Source organism: Henckelia pumila, chromosome 1 (assembly GCF_033568475.1).
Source record: "Henckelia pumila isolate YLH828 chromosome 1, ASM3356847v2, whole genome shotgun sequence".
NCBI classification, from domain to species: Eukaryota; Viridiplantae; Streptophyta; class Magnoliopsida; order Lamiales; family Gesneriaceae; genus Henckelia; species Henckelia pumila.
In genome coordinates, this window is record NC_133120.1 from 6,213,301 (window position 1) to 6,235,671 (window position 22,371).

The 22,371-nt window shown below is 36.5% G+C and overlaps 1 protein-coding gene across 1 annotated transcript; it reads left to right on the top strand.

Moving 5' to 3' along the window:
- The first annotated feature begins 2,120 nt into the window (after positions 1–2,120).
- On the top strand, positions 2,121–4,007 carry LOC140875913 (heat stress transcription factor A-7a-like). The gene is made up of 2 exons (XM_073279745.1): positions 2,121–2,608; positions 3,204–4,007. The coding sequence occupies exons 1-2, from the start codon at positions 2,309–2,311 to the stop codon at positions 3,912–3,914; spliced, it is 1,011 nt and encodes a 336-aa protein (XP_073135846.1). The 5' UTR covers positions 2,121–2,308; the 3' UTR covers positions 3,915–4,007.
- The last annotated feature ends 18,364 nt before the right edge of the window (positions 4,008–22,371 follow it).

The following is a 22,371-nucleotide window of genomic DNA, read 5'->3' on the forward strand; positions in this document are numbered from 1 at the left end:
TAGATTTTAACAAAACAAAGAGAAGAACTTAAATACTCGCAACAAGACAATGAAGCACGCCAGAGACCATAAAGAAAGAGCATGCAATTCAAATTGTTGTAAAGAAAGTAACAACACCGGCTCCCTCCCACACGCAAACATAACAAAGAGATATTTTTACTAATTCTCACAATCATTACATCTTTACTCATGCCATGTATAGCTTTATATATTCAGACTGCTGCAAGTTGATCCATAAGCATTTGGCATGCATCATTGAAGTAGTTTTAAAATTTTAACGTCCAGAGATGTTGAAAGACCAGAAAGCTATTCCAGTAAAAGTTGGGAAATCATGCTTCTAACATAAGTTTAAAATATCAAACCAACTCCTATTGCAAATGGAGAATTGCAATAGAATCTGCAAAAGATCAGACACCCATAAAACAAAGACAAATATATCAAGATCGAGAACAGGCAAAACAAGAAAAAAGTAAAAAATAAATAGAAGTAAAAGAGCAGTGAATCATAAAAAAAAACTAGAAAAAGTCCAGAGGGTTATCCATCAGCACCATGAGAGAAAATGACTAGTGCAATGGCAAAACAAGGTTGAAAGTAAAGTCAACTCCAAATAATGAAATAAAATGTAAACAAATACTTTGAATGACACTTTTTAAATTAACTGGTGGAAATGAGAGAGAACACCTGCCATCTTATTTTAACGAAATCTCCAATGAACTAAGGCTAAACCTAATGAGAGTACACTGATACACAACTAAATAAATAATATAGTGAATAATTTCCAACTAACTTTGACGAGAATGCTTAGACCCCACAAATATTTTACAGAAACAGAGTAAATGCGTGAAGGATGCTTGGAATTTGACAGGAAAAACAAAGATGCAGCTGAACGTTAGAACTGGAAACATATATATATATATATATATATTATAAACATATAATATGGTGGAAACAGTCCGAAAACAGTAAAAAAGAGAGCGAAAAATTTCCAAGTGAAAGAGATCTTTCAAATCGTAAAAGTTGCTTTGAAAATCAAACAGGGGAGAAATCATGACAAGGGTTTGGGTATTTTGGGATTTTTTCAAACGTGACAGGAAACTAAGGGATTGGTATTCACCTGTAGTGAAGATGAAGATGCGAGGTGGGCTTCCCGACGGCTCGAGCGAGAATATTGCGAGGTGTCAACCAATTCATCGTCGGAGTCACTTCAAATATCGTTTGAAAAATCGAGCAAAAACAGTTATAAATCGAGGTGGGATTTTGAATTGAAAGAGAGAAAAAGGAGCTAAGGGATATGTCGGAAGAAGAAATCGCGATCGAGAGAAGAGGTCTGAGATTTAGAAATCGCGATCGAGAGAGAAGGGGTCTGAGATTTGGGGATCTAATTGGCTAAGGAAATATTATTTATTTTATGTTTTATTTTAAATAAAAATAATATTTTTTCTACAACACTTTTTAAAAAGTGTTGTGATACATGGGGAAAAAAACGCTCATAGACAACACTTTTAAAAGCGTTGTCTTTGACCTCAAAAAAACGCTTATTAACAACGCTTTTTAAAATAAGCGTTGTCTTTGATGAACAAAAAACATATAACGACAACACTTTTCACTAAAAGCGTTGTTTTTTAAAAAAAGACAACCTTTTTCGTTAAAAACGTTGTCTTTTAAGTGTTATGTTTGTGCATTTTTCTTGTAGTGAACAAATCCAATATTAGTAATTTGTTTGGATAAATCTAAATCTTTCATTATAAACATAACCTCTACACAAAGCATATTAGAAGGACCAAAATGATAAAAGTCTCATACACAAAATTTATAAAATATAAAATATCGATATACGTGTACATCATAATATTAACTTAATAAAGTTTCAATCTATCCAAAGTATTCAACACCTGTCCTAAATAAAATATAAATTAATGCATGTTGCCATTAAACAAATCGACACTCTATTCTATTTAAATCTTTACTCCCATCTTTCCCAGAACCTAGCCTCCTCCATCCCCACACTTTCGTCCTCGATCTGCTGTCAAATTTTCTTCTATATGTTTTTCAGAATTAAAAGTAATTATTAGATCGATCCCTCATTTTTCTTGAAGAAAATATCATTCTCTATATATATATTTTCTTCTTGCTTGAATTAATACTGATCTTGTTCAATTCTTCTGTTAAAGCCCTATATATATATATACGTGCATCCTCAAGATTTGACAAAATGCAAACCCCACATGACGTAAAGGGCTAGCTAGTTAATTAGTATAAATTTCCCCACAAAAAATATATACTTTTACAAACCGATCGAAAAATATCTATGAATCAATATTCCATAAAAGAGGAGTATGTTGGATCAAGTTCATTAATGCTACACTGGGATAACGAGGAGCTGATCCCTCAGCCGTTGGAGGCTTTATTGGACAGTACTGCTCCTCCACCGTTTCTCAGCAAAACTTATGATTTTGTCGATGATCCGAGTACGAATGAAATCGTTTCGTGGAGTCGAGGTAACAATAGTTTCATCGTTTGGGATCCTCAAAAATTTGCAACCCATCTTCTTCCAAACCACTTCAAGCACAATAATTTCTCAAGTTTTGTGAGGCAGCTTAATACTTACGTGAGTTATATATATTCATTCTAACTTTTCTCTCTTTTTCGCAATTTGTTTTTTCGAAAATAAATATATAAGTTCCTCCTATTTAGTATATGTTCGATCTATACATATTCATGAAATAAGTATATGGGACACGGAAGAGATAGAAGCATAAATTTTAAACGGAATCCATGGTATATTTGTATGTGCTAGCTTTATGCTTAATATAAGAGTACTTAATTCCCTAAAAATCGACACAGATTAATTACCAAAACACATATCTGCTTAATTAAATTTGAATCAAATACTGCCTTTTCCTCATGGAAAAATGATGATTTAATTTTTGAAATTTTCACTAAGACTGTTGGCGTGTTAATTATTTTTGTGCCAGTAAATATCATGACACTTGGGCAACCATCTCTTTTGAGTTAGCTTTTGGGTTGAGTTAGGTCCAAAGTTAAATTTTTTAACATGTAGTTGGACTACTTGGTCGGTTGGATAAATATATTGAGAGTTTAATATATAAATTTGGACGACGTTTCCGTCCTTTCATTAACAAGGAGTACTTTTCTAGACGGCCTTTTATATATGTTATGAAATAAAAAATTTGAGTTTCCAGGGCTTCAGGAAGGTTGATCCAGACAACTGGGAGTTCGCAAATGAAGGGTTTTTGAAGGGACAAAGGCATCTTCTAAAAACCATCGTCAGAAGAAAGACACAATATTCGAGTACTTCTCAAGCATCGAATCGAAGTAATTTGGGGGAGTGCGAGGAGGTGGGAAGTTTCGGATTGGATGCAGAAATTGATGGTCTGAGGCGCGACAAGCAAGTTCTAACGATGGAATTAGTGAAACTTAGGCAGCAACAACAAACCATTTTTTCATGTCTTGAGGCAATGGAACAAAGGCTTAAAGGGACAGAAATGAAGCAAAAACAAACTATGAGTTTCTTGGCTAAGGCTTTGCAAAACCCCACTTTGTTGCAACAAATATTTCACCACAAAAGCAATAAAAGAGAAGTAATAAGCTACGGAATTAGGAGAAGAGGAATACTAGACTATGCCTCCAAAGATGTTGGGGGGGTTGAAGAATTAGTCTTTCAAGAAGGGGAAAATACTAGTTTTCAAGAATTTGATCAAGTAACAAGTGAAGAAAACGCACACAAAAATGATGTCATTGGAATTGGGCAATTTGGGGATGGCAACTTTTATGTCAAGCTAGAGCCTCAAGAGTATGGTGAAATTCCAAGATTTGGTGATTTGGAGCTTGAGAAATTGGCCTTGAGTATGCAAAAACCTCAAGTGATTGTGGAGCAAAAATCTTCCGAATAAGGGGATTGTAAGCCAATTGATGAAGGGTTTTGGGAGGAATTGATAAATGAGGGGATTGATGAAATTGGGACACTTGGTGTTGAGGAGGGTGAGGATGATATGACGAGCAATTGGGATTCTTAGGTTCAAATTCAAGCCTGAGATAGAAAAAGGAGATTTAAATTAATTTTTTTAGGACTTGTGATTTTTTTGGGCTCATAATTTTTATATTGCATGATTGAGTTACATATATATTGCATGATTGAGTTACATATATAGATAGATACTCATATATAGAGTAAGATATCTATATATATATATATATGTATATGTAATTTCAATTTTAATCTTACATTTTAGCCTGTTTTTAGTTTAAATTATAACTTATTAGTTTAGTTGTCAATGTTTAGTTTTCATCCAACAACTTAAATACGTTTTTTTGCTCAATTTGTTTTTGTCCTTCGATTATCTCCTACATCGTCATATAGCGATAATTAAATCTATATTAGTGTATTATACTAATTAAAATATCTAAGCAAAAATAAAGTAAACAACAATATATCTTTAGTTTTTTTTTTTTTAACAATATCTTTTTAGTTTTATCCTCAATTCGATCAGTAGAAATATTGAACATCTTTTTTTTCCCTTAATTTGTTTTTGTAGATTTATTGTATAATATATATATCTATTGTTACAAACGCTACATATCATTAATGTCAAATAAACAATTTTCGATAAGTTCATTCACTTTTTGCCCAAAAAAAAAACAACCAAAAAACCTAAGTTAGGTGATGAAATACGAACACTGACAAATATACGGTTAAAACCCGAAACATAATATTGTATTTTTTCATGTATGTACCCCATATGCCCAAATGATTTTGGGTCATTGTAATTTGTAATTCTGATGAGTTTTAATTTAATTGTATTGGGGTTTTTTGTCAGTATCTTGGAAATTATACAAATAACCCACTACCCTCATTCAATTATATATGAGTTAGTTTTTCGAATTCTCTTTTGTTTGGTCATATTTATTCATTCTGACGTTGCTACGAATTTAATGTATTGTCTTGATTTTATATGTTTGTTATTATTCAGGAATACCATTAACCTGATTTACTGATCACATTTAACGTATCATTAAAAATGGCATTTTTTTGGGAGTTTTTTTATTCGTTTTTATTTATCGAAGTAAAGAACCTTTTGAATTCACTCACATATATAGAATAATTTAAATTTACTTGTTGATAAGTTATTACCTAATTTGACTTTCTCTCGGGCTCAAACTTAGTGACTCAATTCATTTGTTGGAGAACGCGTTGATCAGATCAATTTGGATTGATACCCGGTGCAGCGGAAGTTTAAAATTTTTATATGGAACGATTCAATAATGGGTATCAACCTTACGATTAAATTGTGTGTGTAAAAATTAAATAACAATTATAAAATTTTTACCTTTAATCTCGAATCGAGATTTTGGACACCAACAGATTTCTCTGCTCTTGTTGTATATCCCTGGAACTGATGGACGAACTGTTCTTCAATCAGGTCCACGAACGGATATTTAATCCCTCTGATAGATTGCACTAGAAAATCTATAAGAAGTTTCTACGAAGAGATTAACGAATTTGATCCGTTAAACCAGACTGTAATTCAAAATCACAGGCTGAATTTTACCGAGTAGAGAGGGGGGGGGGGGGGGCCACTATTGATAGAAAATACTTAGGTTTTCGAAAATTGTGACCTGTTGTGTGTAATTTCTGTACTGCAATAACTTATTTATAATGTAGGCCGCTAACAGCTTAGGGCCCATTAGTCATAAGTTCAAGCCCGACAAGCAAAGCCCGCATGTTCAGAAATTAATATAAAATTCATCATGACTCCGATTGATAAACCGATTTCACCAATGTGCACAGAAACCATTTCTGCACCTTTTAAAGTCAAGATAAATTTTCCTGAATCCGAATTCAGTGATTTCCAAAAATGGTCATCCCTATGTCATTTTAGGAAATCTTACTCCTCTACTCATAATTAAGAAGTCAAACTTCTTTGTTCATTAAATTTAACTCTTTAAATTTAACTATCTCAACGGGGATTAAAAATCCATTACACTGTGTGACCCTCAATGGTTCAGGGATACAGCTAGCCGTGGGCTCACAACTCCTTGTGACTCGGAACAACAATTTCCGACTTGCCCATCGAATCATGGTAAGAGCGTCTAGCAACATCGCCCCATGATTCCCTAGGTATCACTGATAGTGCCTACAAGAACCAATAGATTTTGGTTATCGTACAGTACGGTCCCTTCATCCATATATCTCGATCGAATCAACAACCATTGGTATATCGAGAGTCGCTAGAGATTCGATAACTATGCAATTCATCTTGAAGATCAAATAGTGACATCGCATGTGCTACTAAGAAACCATTTCTTATATCACATCATGTACTCTGGCCAGAGATTCGTCACACTAATATCTCCTCAGATCGCATAGGATATCCACACTCGCAAGTATGTGGTGAATCCTTGACAACAATGCATCGACTCCTATATGTGTTGTAACTGTACCCAATCCCGACACCTGATGACCCCAATAGAGTCGGTAAACGAGTCATAGCACAGTACTAGCATATAGAGTCTCAATGATGTTTCAAGTAGTAAGGACTAATGGTGTACAACCAAAACCGCGGACTATATCCACTCGATAAGTGATAACCACTTGAAAAGTCCGGATAGGGTAGTTCGATCATTCATCATATGAATATCCATTTGCATGCTTCGAACATCTCTATGTTCCTTACCAATGAAACGTGGTACTCTGCATCGCAAATGCTAGTCTCAAACTCGAGCGATCCTTATCCTTATTCTCGGACGGCTCAATCGACTAGGAACAATTTAGAATATACAGTGACTATAAGATGTGTTTCATGATAGACATCTCCATCTTCTACCACATCTTACATACACTATAGTATATTCAAGGTCTTTATCAAAACAACAATAGTATATCACAATATAACAATATGAAGAAAGATAAAGTCATTGCCATTAATAAAAGTGTAAATAATATTAAACAAAAGATTGTTTATACAAAGAGTCATCAAAGCCCTTAGCCATAAGTTGGCTCACCGGGCACCCACTCTTTCAATCTCCCACTTGCCCTATAGCCAACTAGTCATACTACGTAAACCCATTGTTTCGCGATGTTTGTCAAATAATGGTCCTGGCAAGGGCTTAGTAAGTGGATCAGCGATATTGTCTGCAGAGGCCACTCTTTCGACAGTGATGTGTCCTCTTTCCACAATCTCCCGGATGATGTGGTATTTCCTCAGTACGTGTTTGGATCTTTGATGAGACCTTGGTTCCTTTGCCTGAGCAATGGCACCCGTGTTGTCACAGTACACCGGGACTGGACCAACAACTTCAGGAATGACGCCCAACTATTGGACGAAATTCCTCATCCAAACGGCCTCTTTAGGAGCAGCTGATGCTGCAATGTATTCTGCTTCAGTGGTGGAATCCGCTGTGGTGTCCTGCTTGGAACTTTTCCAAGAGACAGCACCGCCATTGAGCATGAAAACAAATCCAGAGGTTGACTTCGAGTCATCCACGTCACTTTGGAAGCTAGAGTCGGTATAGCCTTCCAATTTTAGTTCTCTTCCTCCATATACCATGAACATATTCTTAGTCCTTCGTAAGTACTTAAGAATGTCCTTCACGGATTTCCAATGCATTTGACCGGGATTAGCTTGATATCTGCTCGTGACACTCAGAGCAAATGCTACATCCGGTCTGGTAGATATCATTCCATACATGATACTACCTATGGCTGACGCATATGGTACATGTGTCATTTTCTCTATCTCTTCATCAGTCTTGGGACACATAGACTTGGATAGAGAAACTCCATGACACATGGGTAGATGTCCTCTCTTGGACCCATCCATTGAAAACCGTTTCAATATGGTGTCGATGTAGGTTGACTGAGTGAGTCCTATCATTCTCTTAGATTTATCTCTATAGATCTGTATCCCAAGAATATAGGATGCCTCACCCAAATCCTTCATCGAGAATCTACCTGATAACCATATCTTTGTTGACTGCAACATCCCTACATCATTCCCAATGAGTAGGATGTCATCAACATAAAGTACTAAGAATGTCACAGCATCCTTAACTACTTTCTTGTACACGCATGGTTCCTCCGGGTTCTTGATGAAACCAAAATCTTTTATTGTTTCATCAAATTTCTGGTTCCAACTTCTTGATGCTTGTTTTAGACCATAAATTGATCTCTGAAGCTTGCATACCTTATGCTCGCTTCCCATGGATGTGTACCCCTCAGGCTGCTTCATATAGATTTCTTCCTTAATGTCTCCATTAAGAAAAGCAGTCTTCACATCCATTTGCCATATCTCATAGTCATACCAAACAGCTATGACAATAAGGATTCTTATGGACTTGAACATTGCAACTGGTGAAAAGGTTTCATCATAGTCAACTCCTTGTCTTTGAGTATAACCTTTCGCCACCAATCGCGCCTTGTAGGTCAATACCTTACCATCAGGCCCAAGCTTTCTCTTGTAGATCCATTTACACCCTATTGGAACAATTCCATCGGGAGGATCTACTAAGACCAAACTTGGTTTGTATGCATCGAATCTATTTCCGACTGCATAGCTTCAAGCCATAAATTTGAATCCGCATCAGAAATTGCTTCCTTGAAGTTTCTTGGATCACATCCAACATCGGGTTCATCTTGATCCCCTTCAAGAAGAAGACCATATCGAATAGGAGGTCTAGAAGTCCTCTCGGATCTTCTAGGTACAGGCGTGTCTATCAATGGTTCCTGAGGTGTAGGATCGTTATTTTGTATTTCGGGTTCTTCTCGAATTTCTTCGAGTTCCATCATCTCGTCTTTCTTATCCAATAATAACTCCTTCTCCAAGAAGGCGGCATTCCTTGAAACAAACACCTTTGTTTCAGCAGGATAATAGAAATAATATCCGATTGAATTCTTCGGATACCCTACAAAATAACATAAGCTGGATCGACTATCCAACTTATCTCCCACTGTCCGCTTCACGTAAGCAGGACATCCCCAAATCCTCAAGTACGAATACTTAGGAGCTTTGCCATTCCATAACTCGTATGGTGTTTTGTCCACTGCTTTAGTGTGGACGTTGTTCAACAACAATACCACCGTTTCAAGCGCATAGCCCCAAAACGAAGGTGGAAGCTCAGTGAAGCTCATCATGGACCGAACCATGTCCAACAAAGTTTGATTACGACGCTCCGATACACCATTAAGCTGTGGTGTCATAGGAGGAGTCCACTCAGAGAGAATCCCATTCTCTTTTAAATAGTCCAAAAACTCGGTACTTAAGTATTCTCCACCTCGATCCGATCGAAGTGCTTTAATACTTTTACCTAGCTTGTTTTCTACTTCAGCCTTGAATTCTTTGAACTTTTCAAACGCTTCAGACTTATATTTCATTAAATATAAATACCCATACCTTGAATAATCATCAGTAAAGGTAATGAAGTAGGTGTGGCCATATTGAGTACCAACTCTAAATGGACCACAAACATCTGTATGGATCAAATCCAACAGATTTTGACTTCGCTCAGGTTTCCCCTTAAAAGGAGATTTAGTCATTTTTCCTTTCAGGCAGGATTCACAAGTAGGTAGAGAGTTAATATCAGACATATCAAACATGCCCTCTCCCACTAGCTTGTTCATCCTCCTTGAGGAAATATGACCTAACCTAGCATGCCAAAGGTTTGCCGGGTTTTGGCTATCGATTTTCCTTTTGTTTGTTGTTGCCGATTTATCAACATAATTTATTGGAACGTCTTTTAGTTTTAAGTTGTATAGATCGTTTTCAAGTTGTCCATTTCCAATCAAACATTCATTCTTGTAAATATTGCAAATCCCATTCACAAAATTGCAAGAATAACCATCTTTATCAAGCATAGAAACAGAAATAATGTTTTTAATCAAATCCGGAACAAATAAAACATCTCTTAAAAGTAACTTAAAACCGTTCTGCAAAATTAAATAAACATCTCCCACGGCTTTAGCTTCAACTCTGGAACCATTTCTGAGCCTCAGCTGGGTCTCACCCATTCTAAGCCTGCGACTTCTTGTCATCACCTGCAAATCATTGCAAATGTGAGATCCACATCCGGTATCCAATACCCAAAAAGTAGTATTAAGTGAAACATTTATTTCAATATAGAACATACCCTTCGCAGTTCGCAACTGCTCTAGATATTCCTTGAAGTTACGCTTTCAATGACCGGGCTTCTTCCAGTAATGGCAAACATCCTTGGATTTTTACATGTTTGAAGCCTTTGTCTTGTACTTCTTCTCGGGTTCGATTTTCTTGGGTGGGGCAGAACGTTTCTTGCCCTTTGTACTTGGCCCCTTCTTAGCAGAAGAAGAGGAGCCCACCAAGAAAGCCGGTTTATCCTTCTTTAATGTGGATTCATATGTCACAAGCATATTGATCATCTCTTCAAGGGAGGCCTCTATCTTGTTCATATTGAAATTCACCACAAATCCGTCAAACGAAGAAGGAAGAGACAGAAGTAGTAAATCCACGTTGAGTTCATGCTCCAACACCAAATCAAGGGTTACCAACTTCTGTATGAGCCAAATCACTCGTACCCCATGATCACGGACCGAAGTCCCTTCACGCATGCGACACGTCATTAGCTCCTTTACAGTAGCGAACCTTTCAGCCCTCGATTGAGCCCCAAAAAGTTCTTTGAGTTGAACGTGAATGTCAGCAGCATTCACGGTGTCCTCAAATCGCCTCTGGAGTTCATCAGACATCGAGGCTTGCATATAGCATTTGGTCTTGATATCATGGTCCCACCATGTATCAAGTTTGGCTAACTCTTCCGGACTTACGTCAGCTAGTGCTTCCTTCGGAGGAGATTTTTCTAACACGTAGAGCATCTTCTCCGAAGTCAAGACAATCTTCAACTTACGGAACCATTCCGTATAGTTTGCGCCAGTCAACTTATTTTGTTCGAGGATCGAGAAAAGTGGATTACGCGAATTCATCTTATGAAATACTGAAAAGAAACAGACAAATATCAGTGATTGTTTAAGCAATTTACTAAGACATAAAATAGGCGAAATTTATTTTATGAATCTCACTCCCACTATTTTAACGATTTCACTACCCTCTAGTGAAAACGGGAAACTGTTTTCCTTAGTGAGAACATGGAGTCCAATTGACAAACTTATGGTCCCGAATAATATCAGCCAACCATAATTTTCAAAAGGTAGAGCCCAATTGCTTCCAAAGCAACCTCCACGTTTTTACCTCATGTCCAATAAGGGCCCAATAATATGACGCCGTTTATTGTGACATGTCAAGATGACCCATCAATATTAAGTTGTGATGGACGGTCGCCATGTGGATCCCCCAATAATATGAGCCGATCCCATGGGAGTTCCACCCAACTTACAACATGTGTCGATCCAATGTACAGCTTTCCGACGAACGGGCTCCCCCAATAATATGAGTCGGACCGTATCCGCGGGTAGCATCTCATACATTGATCGTTGATGGAAGGTAGGAACATTTAAACAAATTTAAATTTCCTTTATTTATCTTGATATCAATTTTAAATCATATTTAAAATGAGGGATTTTTAATTATGAAAATTTGTCTCATCATTTTTTAAAGTTTTGTATGCTTGTCGGATTCACACAATTTTGTCTAAAACATGCATACAACTATAATATCACATATTATATAGGATGATCGATTCCATTTCTAATCGACCCGTGGTTGCCAATCACGAGTCTTATTCCAATCCTAGGTAATATGCAGTATGCAATGCAATCCTATTACATTTGCTTCCAATTTACATTTCTTCTGTCTTTATTGTCTGCTGGGCCCACCTCCATCTTCAAATCTTGATCTCCCACTAAATCTAATGTATTTACAATAAATAACAATTACAAGTAGGGGATACATTTTAAGGGGTGGGAACGGGCCATAAACCAAGCCCACTTTTATTACATATGACATTCATATTGGCCATAAACCAGGCCCATTAATAAAACCAACAACAATAAAAACAAATGTAAATTCCTAACTACATCTACAAAATTGGTCATGGCAATCGATCATCCTTATCCAATAATATTTAATTCAAAATTAATTTATTGGATAACATGCAATGGCAAATTAAATTTAAAAGGATAAAATCATATTTCATACATAAAATCATATTTTACATACAAAATCATATTTTATCTTTTTATCAAATAAAATCATATTTTATCTATAAAATCCAATTTTATACATAAAATCATATTTTACTCAATATACCCATAAGATCATATCTTATCATCAATTGTACCAAAAATAATTAATTTCAAAATTCAATTTAAGGATAAAATATTAAAATTTTCCAAAAATTCAAATTTATCCAAAAATCAATTTTAAAATTTTCGGACTCGAACAATTCGATCCGATGCCTCGTGGACCAATCAAAAACAATTTTCGATCGGACCAAAAATAGAATTTTAACATATTAAAATTTAATTTAAAAATTAAAAAATAATTTTTCCCGCGGGCCGCCCGGGACATTCCCGGGCTGCCCGCGCCCTAATGGGGTCGGGCCGGGCAGCCCGGCTGCCCCTAAGGAAGCGACGATCGCTGCCCCCCCGGGCAGCGATTTTAAAATATTTATTTTGTTTCAAAAACCGAGGCTCAAAAATTTTTGTACAATCGATTAATTTAATCGCTTGATCTGAGCAACCTGGCTCTGATACCACTGTTGGAGAACGCGTCGATCAGATCAATTTGGATTGATACCCGGTGCAGCGGAAGTTTAAAATTTTTATATGGAACGATTCCATAATGGGTATCAACCTTACGATTAAATTGTGTGTGTAAAAATTAAATAACGATTATAAAATTTTTACCTTTAATCTCGAATCGAGATTTTGGACACCAACAGATTTCTCTGCTCTTGTTGTATATCCCTGGAACTGATGGACGAACTGTTCTTCAATCAGGTCCACGAACGGATATTTAATCCCTCTGATAGATTGCACTAGAAAATCTATCAGAAGTTTCTACGAAGAGATTAACGAATTTGATCCGTTAAACCAGACTGTAATTCAAAATCACAGGCTGGATTTTACCGAGTAGAGAGGGAGGGGGGAGGGGGGGGGGGGGCCACTATTGATAGAAAATACTTAGGTTTTCGAAAATTGTGACCTGTTGTGTGTAATTTCTGTACTGCAATAACTTATTTATAATGTAGGCCGCTAACAGCTTAGGACCCATTAGTCATAAGTTCAAGCCCGACAAGCAAAGCCCGCATGTTCAGAAATTAATATAAAATTCATCATGACTCCGATTGATAAACCGATTTCACTAATGTGCACAGAAACCATTTTTGCACCTTTTAAAGTCAAGATAAATTTTCCTGAATCCGAATTCAGTGATTTCCAAAAATGGCCATCCCTATGTCATTTTAGAAAATCTTACTCCTCTACTCATAATTAAGAAGTCCAACTTCTTTGTTCATTGAATTTAACTCTTTAAATTTAACTATCTCAACGGGGATTAAAAATCCATTACACTGTGTGACCCTCAATGGTTCAGGGATACAGCTAGCCGTGGGCTCACAACTCCTTGTGACTCGGAACAACAATTTCCGACTTGCCCATCGAATCATGGTAAGAGCGTCTAGCAACATCACCCCATGATTCCCTAGGTATCACTGATAGTGCCTACAAGAACCAATAGATTTTGGTTATCGTACAGTACGGTCCCTTCATCCATATATCCCGATCGAATCAACAACCATTGGTATATCGAGAGTCGCTCGAGATTCGATAACTATGCAATTCATCTGGAAGATCAAATAGTGACATCGCATGTGCTACTAAGAAACCATTTCTTATATCACATCATGTACTCTGGCCAGAGATTCGTCATACTAATATCTCCTCAGATCGCATAGGATATCCACACTCGCAAGTATGTGGTGAATCCTTGACAACAATGCATCGACTCCTATATGTGTTGTAACTGTACCCAATCCCGACACCTGATGACCCCAATAGAGTCGGTAAACGAGTCAAAGCACAGTACTAGCATATAGAGTCTCAATGATGTTTCAAGTAGTAAGGACTAATGGTGTACAACCAAAACCGCGGACTATATCCACTCGATAAGTGATAACCACTTGGAATGTCCGGATAGGGTAGTTCGATCATTCATCATATGAATATCCATTTGCATGCTTCGAACATCTCTATGTTCCTTACCAATGAAACGTGGTACTCTGCATCGCAAATGCTAGTCTCAAACTCGAGCGATCCTTATCCTTATTCTCGGACGGCTCAATCGACTAGGAACAATTTAGAATATACAGTGACTATAAGATGTGTTTCATGATAGACATCTCCATGTTCTACCACATCTTACATACACTATAGTATATTCAAGGTCTTTATCAAAACAATAATAGTATATCACAATATAACAATATGAAGAAAGATAAAGTCATTGCCATTAATAAAAGTGTAAATAATATTAAACAAAAGATTGTTTATACAAAGAGTCATCAAAGCCCTTAGCCACAAGTTGGCTCACCGGGCACCCACTCTTTCATCATTTGGGTCCCATATTATTTAGTTATTTATTTGGACACTTTATCAAGACCCATAAATTTCTAAAAGCTCATAAGAGGCTGAAGCCCATGAAACTCTCCAACTATTTGTAAATAGCTCAAGTTCTTTCATTCTTAAGGTACACTATCTATATTAGGGGTGCAAACGAATCGAGCCGAGTCGAGTATCATGCTACTCGAGCTCGAGCTCGACTTGTATTTGGCTACTCGAACTCGAGCTCGAGCTCGATCGAGTAATTATTTTTGTACTCGAGCTCGAGCTCGATTATAGTTCGAGTTACTCGAGTTCGAGCTCGAAAAATAAATAAATAAATAAATATATATATATATATAATTATAATATTATATATATGTACATATATATATGATCGAGTATCTCTCATATGTACATTGAAAGCTCAAGCTCGAGCTTGATGTGTGTTCGAGCTCGAGTAGAATTTTGACCGAGCTACTCGCGAGCTGCTCACGAGTAGCTCGACTCATTTGCACCCCTAATCTATAGTCACATGCTCTAGTTTTCTAAAACTTTTATTGGGCAAATACTGACTTGAGCATCTGAGTGTCTTCGTCGGATAACCCCCGACGCCACTCACTTTGCTTTGTGATGCAGGTAACAACTCACGAATTTCGGTCTTTGGAACAGTTCGAGTAATAATCCTGCTATCCAAATCTCCAAAAATTACCCAAATTTTCTCTAATCGAGTAATATCAATTTTTTGCTACATCAGCTTGGCGCCGTCTATGAGACATTGTTCACTGCATCATTGAGAATGCATACTCTATCACAAATATCTCAAGGAAATAATCTCAATGGAGACCCACCTCCCGTCTCCGAACCACCACCTGGATTTAGTTTCACCCAGGAAAGGTTTACAGCCTTAATGGAAGAAAGCCACACGTGTATCAACAGAATCAGTTGCTCAGTTCGTGGCATTGTGAAGACCCCAATCTTCAAGTAAGGCCCTGAAAGATTAAGTTCTTAATTACGTCATTGATATCCGAATTTGGGAAATATCAATTGGATAATGTATGAAAATTAGATATTTAATTTTTGAGCTGAAAATATTTAATGTGAGAATTTATGGATTTTGAGATTTAAATTCCGGGATTCTTAAATTAAATTATGGAAATATTTGAATATAATATTTATGGAATTTAAGAATTAAATTCCGAGCTCTGAGAATGAAAGAGGATTTAATTCGACGGTGAAATCCGAGCAAGGACCAATTTGCAAATATAGAGAAGTTCAAGGACTAAAATGCGATAAGGTCCAAAATTATTTAATTTTGGTTCGAGAATATTTAATTTGAGAATATTTAGAGTTTACATTTAAATTCTAATATTCTTAAATTATTTTGGATTGAAATTGAATTAAATCGCTTGTTCGTGGACTGAATTGCAATTAGGCGAAAGTTCAGGGACCAAAGTGCAATTTCCTTGCAAGTGGCCATGAAAACGTGTAAGGAAAGAAAGTAATCAGATTTCCAGCCCAACAACTCAGCAAGGAGCCGAGATAAAGGAAAAGAGGAGGGTTCCTACTCCATTTTTCAATCTTCCAACTCTTATATCTCATGATCCGGTTATCCGATTTCAATTTCGAGAGTTGCGTTGCGATCCTTGCGACGAGAGATTCAATTTGTTGTAAGTTTTTCTTCTGTTCCAGCATAATTTGAAAGGTGAATGTTGGCAGAAATCATAAGCAAGCATGAATATGTGTTTTGAGTTTCTATGCGTTACCGTATCGAAGTCGGAATGAAGAACGGTTCTCGGTTTGATTGTTGTTCATTGTCCAGCCTATGTTCAAACCTAGCCATGTTTTATTTTGCTGGATTAAGATGATATGATGATGGTCTAAGATGGTTTAATGTATAGTAGATTGATAGCATGAGTTGATATCGTTTCGGTAATCGATTTTCCGTTGTTATGCCGTTGGTTCGAAAATAGCTAGACTTGTAATATTTTTGATTTAGCTGGACATGATTTGAGCTATTGTTGATATATTATGATTGTGATCACTTCACATGACAGAGTTATACAAATTTGACGAGCTCGTAAATTTCGTATTTGAATCGATTAAGAAGTGAACAAGACTTGAAGAACGAACAGCTTAGGATAAGATTATCAACCTCTGATATATTGATATATGATGATATATACATGCTAATATATATCTCTATAGGTTGAGTTGGAATTGAAGAAGATTGAGATATTGTTAGATTTAAGTTTTGGTAATCGAATTTGATATTGTCAGTCTCCAGTTCACGAATGGATTCAATTTTGAATCTTGTTGATTGAATTGAACATGATATGAATCCTTGCTGATGTTTCTTAAATATGTTGCTATGAATTCAGAATTGAATGAAAGGACATCGAGTTGGGATTCAAGACTTCGAACCGGGAAAGAAAGAACAAGATTTGCAAGTAGCTTTGCCTTGAAGATTGAATGAGAAACTTGAGAAGATTTGATTGATATTCTTTGATGTAGGTTGTTTAGATTTGAAGCAACTATGACTCAACAAAACGAAAGGTATAAGATGACATCGAGAGTCAGAGATTCGATACTCAGGAATGATGATTCTTGAGTTGTCCCGATAAATCACATACTTGTCCATTTACTCGTTCTTGATTGGAACTTGATTTATTGATCCATCCCAGTTAGTGGTTCTTTGCTTTTGATTTTGATATGATATGAAGAAAATTGTTTTGTTTAATATAATTTACACTTTTATAATGGCATTGACTTTATCTTTCTTCATATTGTTATATTATGATATACTATTGTTGTTTTGATAAAGACCTTGAATATACTATAGTGTATGTAAGATGTGGTAGCACATGGGGATGGCTATCATGAAACACATCTTATAGTCACTGTATATTCTAAACTGTTCCTAGTCAATTGAGCCGTCCGCAAATAAGGATAAGGATCGCTCGAGATTGAGACTAGCATTTGCGATGCCGAGTACCACGTTTCATTGGTATGGAACATAGAGATGTTCAAAGCATGCAAATGGATATTCATATGATGAATGATCGAACTACCCTATTCGGACTTTCCAAGTGGTTATCACTTATCGAGTGGATAAAGTCCGCGGTTTTGGTTGTACACCATTAGTCCTTATTACTTGAAACATCATTGAGACTCTATATGCTAGTACTGTACTTTGACTCGTTTACCGACTCTATTGGGGTCATCAGGTGTCGAGATTGGGTACAGTTATGACACATATAGGAGTCGATGCTTTGTTGTCAAGGATTCACCACATACTTGCGAGTGTGGATATCCTATGCGATCTGAGGAGATATTAGTGTGACGAATCTCTGGCCAGAGTACATGATGTGTTTTAGGTTAATGGGTTATCCTAGTAACACATGCGATGTCACTAATAGATCTCCAAGATGTTATGCATAGTTATCGAATCTCGAACGACTCTCGATGCACCATTGGTTGTTCATTTGATCGGGATATTTGGTTGAAGGGACCGTACTGTACGCTAACCAAAATCTACTGGTTCTTGCAGGCACTATCAGTAATACCTAGGGAATCATGGGGCGATGTTGCTAGGCGCTCTTACCATGATTCGATGGGTAAGTCGGAAATTGTTGTTCCGAGTCACAAGGAGTTGTGAGCCCACGGCTAGCTGTATTCCTGAACCATTGAGGGTTACACAAGTAATGGATTACTAAAACCCCGTAGAGATAGTTAAATTTAAAGAGTTAAATTTAATGAAAGAGAAGTTGGACTTCTTAACTAAAGGGAGTGAGATTTCCTAAAATGACATAGGGATGTGCATTTTTGGAAATCACTGAATTCGGATTCAGAAAAATTATCTTGACTCTAAAAGATGCAGAAATGGTTTCTGTGCACATTGGTGAAATCAGTTTATCAATCGGAGTCACGATGAATTTTATATTAATTTTTAGAACAACGAGCTTGGCTTGTTGGGCTTAAGTTATGGATTGTGGGCTTTAAGGAGTTAGAGTTCTAATGCAATTATAACTTAATCTAGTCTAGAAATTATCTATATATAGGGCTGCAGTGTTCGAAAATTTGGTGTGATTTTCAGTCTTGAATTTTCGAAAATCAGTCTAGATTATTCAAGAGGATTTTCGAAATCCTCTGTCCCTTTCGGAGAAAATTCGGTCTTGTGATTTTTGTGAAAAATTACAATCCGGATTAACAGATCATATCTGTTTATTCCCTACACAAACTTCTGATTGATTTCTAGTGCAGTCAATCAGAGGGTTTTGTTTTCTATTCGTGGACCTGATTGAAGAAACGTTCGTTCATCAGTTCCGGGGATATACAACAAGATCAGATTAAATTCTGTTGGTGTCCATAATCTCGCTTTGAGATTTTAAGGTAAAATATTTAATAGTGATTATTTGTTTTACTTACACAAATTTAATCGCCCAGATATGGAATCATTCCATATTAATAAAATAAAATTTTTAAACTTCCGCTGCACCGGGTATCAATTCTAATTGATCTGAACACAGTTTTCCAACAATGGTATCAGAGCCAGGTTGCTCAGATCAAACGATTAAATTAATCGATTGTACAAAATTTTTAAGCCTCAGTTTTTGAAACAAAACAAATTTTTTAAAAATCAAAATTTTGACGGGCAAAACACGGGCAGCGATTGTCGCTGCCCAGCCCGAGCCCCGGTCGGGGCACGGGCTGCCCGGGAATGTCTCGGGCTGCCCGAAAAATTAAAATTTTATTTTTTAATAAATTTTGAATTTTTGAAATTCTAGTGTTTGATCCGATCAAAAATTGTTTTTGATTAGATCACGAGGCATCAGATCGAATTGTTCGAGTCCGAAATTTTTAAAATTGATTTTTGGATAAATTTGAATTTTTGGAAAATTTTTAAATTTTATCCGTTAAATTAGATTTTATAAAATTAATTATTTTGGTACAATTGATGATAAGATATGATCTTATGGATGGATAAGATAAAATATGATTTTATCTTTTAATTATGATATCATTGCCTGTTTATCCAATTATTTTAATTATTGAATTAATTATTGGATAAAAGGATGATCGATTGCCATGACCAATGTTTTAGGCGTATGTTAGGTGATTTACATTTGTCTTATTGTTGTTGGTGTTTATTAATGGGCTTGGTTTATAACCCAATATGATTGTTATATGTAATAAAAGTGGGCCTGGTTTATGGCCCGTTCCCACCCCTAAAAATGTATCCCATATTTGTCATCGAAACTTATTGTATATTTATTAGACTTAGTGGGAGACAAAGATTTGAAGAAATGGTGGGTCCAGCAGACAATGAAGACCGAAAAAATGTAAATTAGAAGCACAATATAATAGGATTGCATTGCATACTTGCATATCACCTAGGATTGGACTTAGACTCGTGATTGGCAACCACGGGTCGATTAGTTAATGGGATCGATCATCCTTAAATAATATATGATATTATTGATGTATGCATGTTTAGACTAAATTGTATGAATCCCGCAAGCATACATAAATTGCATGATGAGACAAATTTTCAAAATTAAAAATCCCTCATTTTAAATATGATTTAAAATTGATATCAAGATTAATAAAAGGGAATTTAAATATTGTTTAAATATTCCTACCTTCCATCAACGATCAATGTATGAGATGCTACCCGCGGATACGGTCCGGCTCATATTATTGGGGGGGCCTGTTCATCGGAAAGCTGTACATTGGATCGACACATGTTGTAAGTTGGGTGGAACTCCCATGGGATTGACTCATATTATTGGGGGATCCACATGGCGACCGTCCATCACAACTTAATATTGATGGGTTATCTTGACGTGTCACAATAAACGGCGTCATATTATTGGGCCCTTATTGGACATGAGGTAAAAACATGGGGGTTACTTTGGAAGTAATTGGGCTCTACCTTTTGAAAATTATGGTTGGCTGATATTATTCGGGATCATGATTTGTCAATTGGACTCCATGTTCTCACTAAGGAAAATAGTTTCCCGTTTTCACTAGAGGGTAGTGAAATCGTTAAAATAGTGGGAGTGTAATTCATAAAATAAAATTCACCATATTTTATGTCTTAGTAAATTAATTAAACAAATCATTGATTATTGTCTGTTTCCTTTTCAGTATACTATTACAATGACTTCTCGCAATCCACTGTTTTTAATTCTCGAACAAAACAAATTGACTGGCGCAAACTATACGGAATGGTTCCGTAAGTTGAAAATTATTCTTACTTCGGAAAAAGCTTTCTACGTGTTAGAGAAGCCACCTCCGAAGGAAGCCCCGGCTAATACAAGTCCGGAAGAGTTGGACAAACTTGATTTATGGTGGGACCATGATATCAAGGCCAAATGCTACATGCAGGCTTCAATGTCTGATGAACTCCAGAGGCGATTTGAGGATGCCGTGAATGCTGCTGACATACACGTGCACCTCAAGGAACTTTTTGGAGCTCTGTGAAGGTCGGAGAGGTATGCCACCGTCAGAGAGCACATGACGAGCCGCATGCGAGATGGGACTTCGGTCCGTGAGCATGGGGTGCACATGATTGGGCTCATTGAAAAGTTGGTAACACTCGACTTGACTTTGGAGCATGAACTTAGCGCGGACTTGTTGCTTATATCACTTCCTTAATCGTTTGACGGTTTTGTGATGAACTTCAATATGAACAAGATAGAGGCCACCCTTGATGAGATGGTCAATATGCTTGTCACATATGAAGCCACACTAAAGAAGGATAAACCGGTACTCTTGGTTGGCTCCTCTTCTAACTCTAAGAAAGGACCAAGTGGAAAGGGTAAGAAATGTTCTGCCCCGCCCAAGAAGATTGTACCAAATAAGAAGGGAAAGGCCAAGGCTTCAATTGGAATAAAAGATGAAAACGTTTGCCATTACTGCAAGAAACACGGTCATTGGAAACGTAACTGCAAGGAATACCTCGAACAGTTGCGAACTGCAAAGGGTATGTTTTACATTGAAATAAATGTTTCGCTTAATACTTCTTCTTGGGTATTGGATACCGGATGTGGATCTCACATCTTCAATGATTTGCAGGTGATGACAAGAAGTCATAAGCTAAGGATGGGTGAGACCCAGCTAAGGCTCGGGAATGGTTCTAGAGTCGAAGCCAAAGCTATATGAGACATTTATTTAGTTTTGCAGAACAATTTTAAGTTATTTTTGAGAGATGTTTTATATGTTTCGGATTTGGTCAAAAACATTATATCTATTTCTATGCTTGATAGTGATGGTTTTTCTTGCAATTTTGTAAATGAGATTTGTAATATTTACAAGAATGAATGTTTGATTGGAAATGGACAACTTGAAAAAGATCTATATAGCTTAAAATTAAAAGACGTTCCAATTAATTATGTTGATAAACCGGTAACAACAATTAAAAGGAAGGACGATAGTCAAAACCCGGCAAACCTTTGGCATGCTAGGCTAGGTCATATTTCCTCAAGGAGGATGAACAAGCTAGTGGGAGAGGGCATGTTTGATATGTCTGATATTAACTCTCTACCTACTTGTGAGTCCTGCCTAAAGGGAAAAATGACTAAATCTCCTTTTAAAGGGAAACCTGAGCGTAGTCAAAATCTGTTGGATTTGATCCATACAGATGTTTGCGGTCCATTTAGGATTGGTACTAAATGTGGCAACACCTACTTCATTACCTTTACTGATGATCATTCTAGGTATGGGTATTTATATTTAATGAAATATAAGTCTGAAGCATTTGAAAGGTTCAAAGAATTCAAGGCTGAAGTAGAAAACAAACTAGGTAAAAGTATTAAGGCACTTCG

Bases quoted from the DNA above. Each gene is read 5' to 3' on its own strand.
- LOC140875913 (XM_073279745.1), top strand. From the start codon at position 2,309: ATGAATCAATATTCCATAAAAGAGGAGTATGTTGGATCAAGTTCATTA. The intron at 2,609-3,203 runs GTGAGTTATATA...TTGAGTTTCCAG, and splicing joins TGAGGCAGCTTAATACTTAC to GGCTTCAGGAAGGTTGATCC.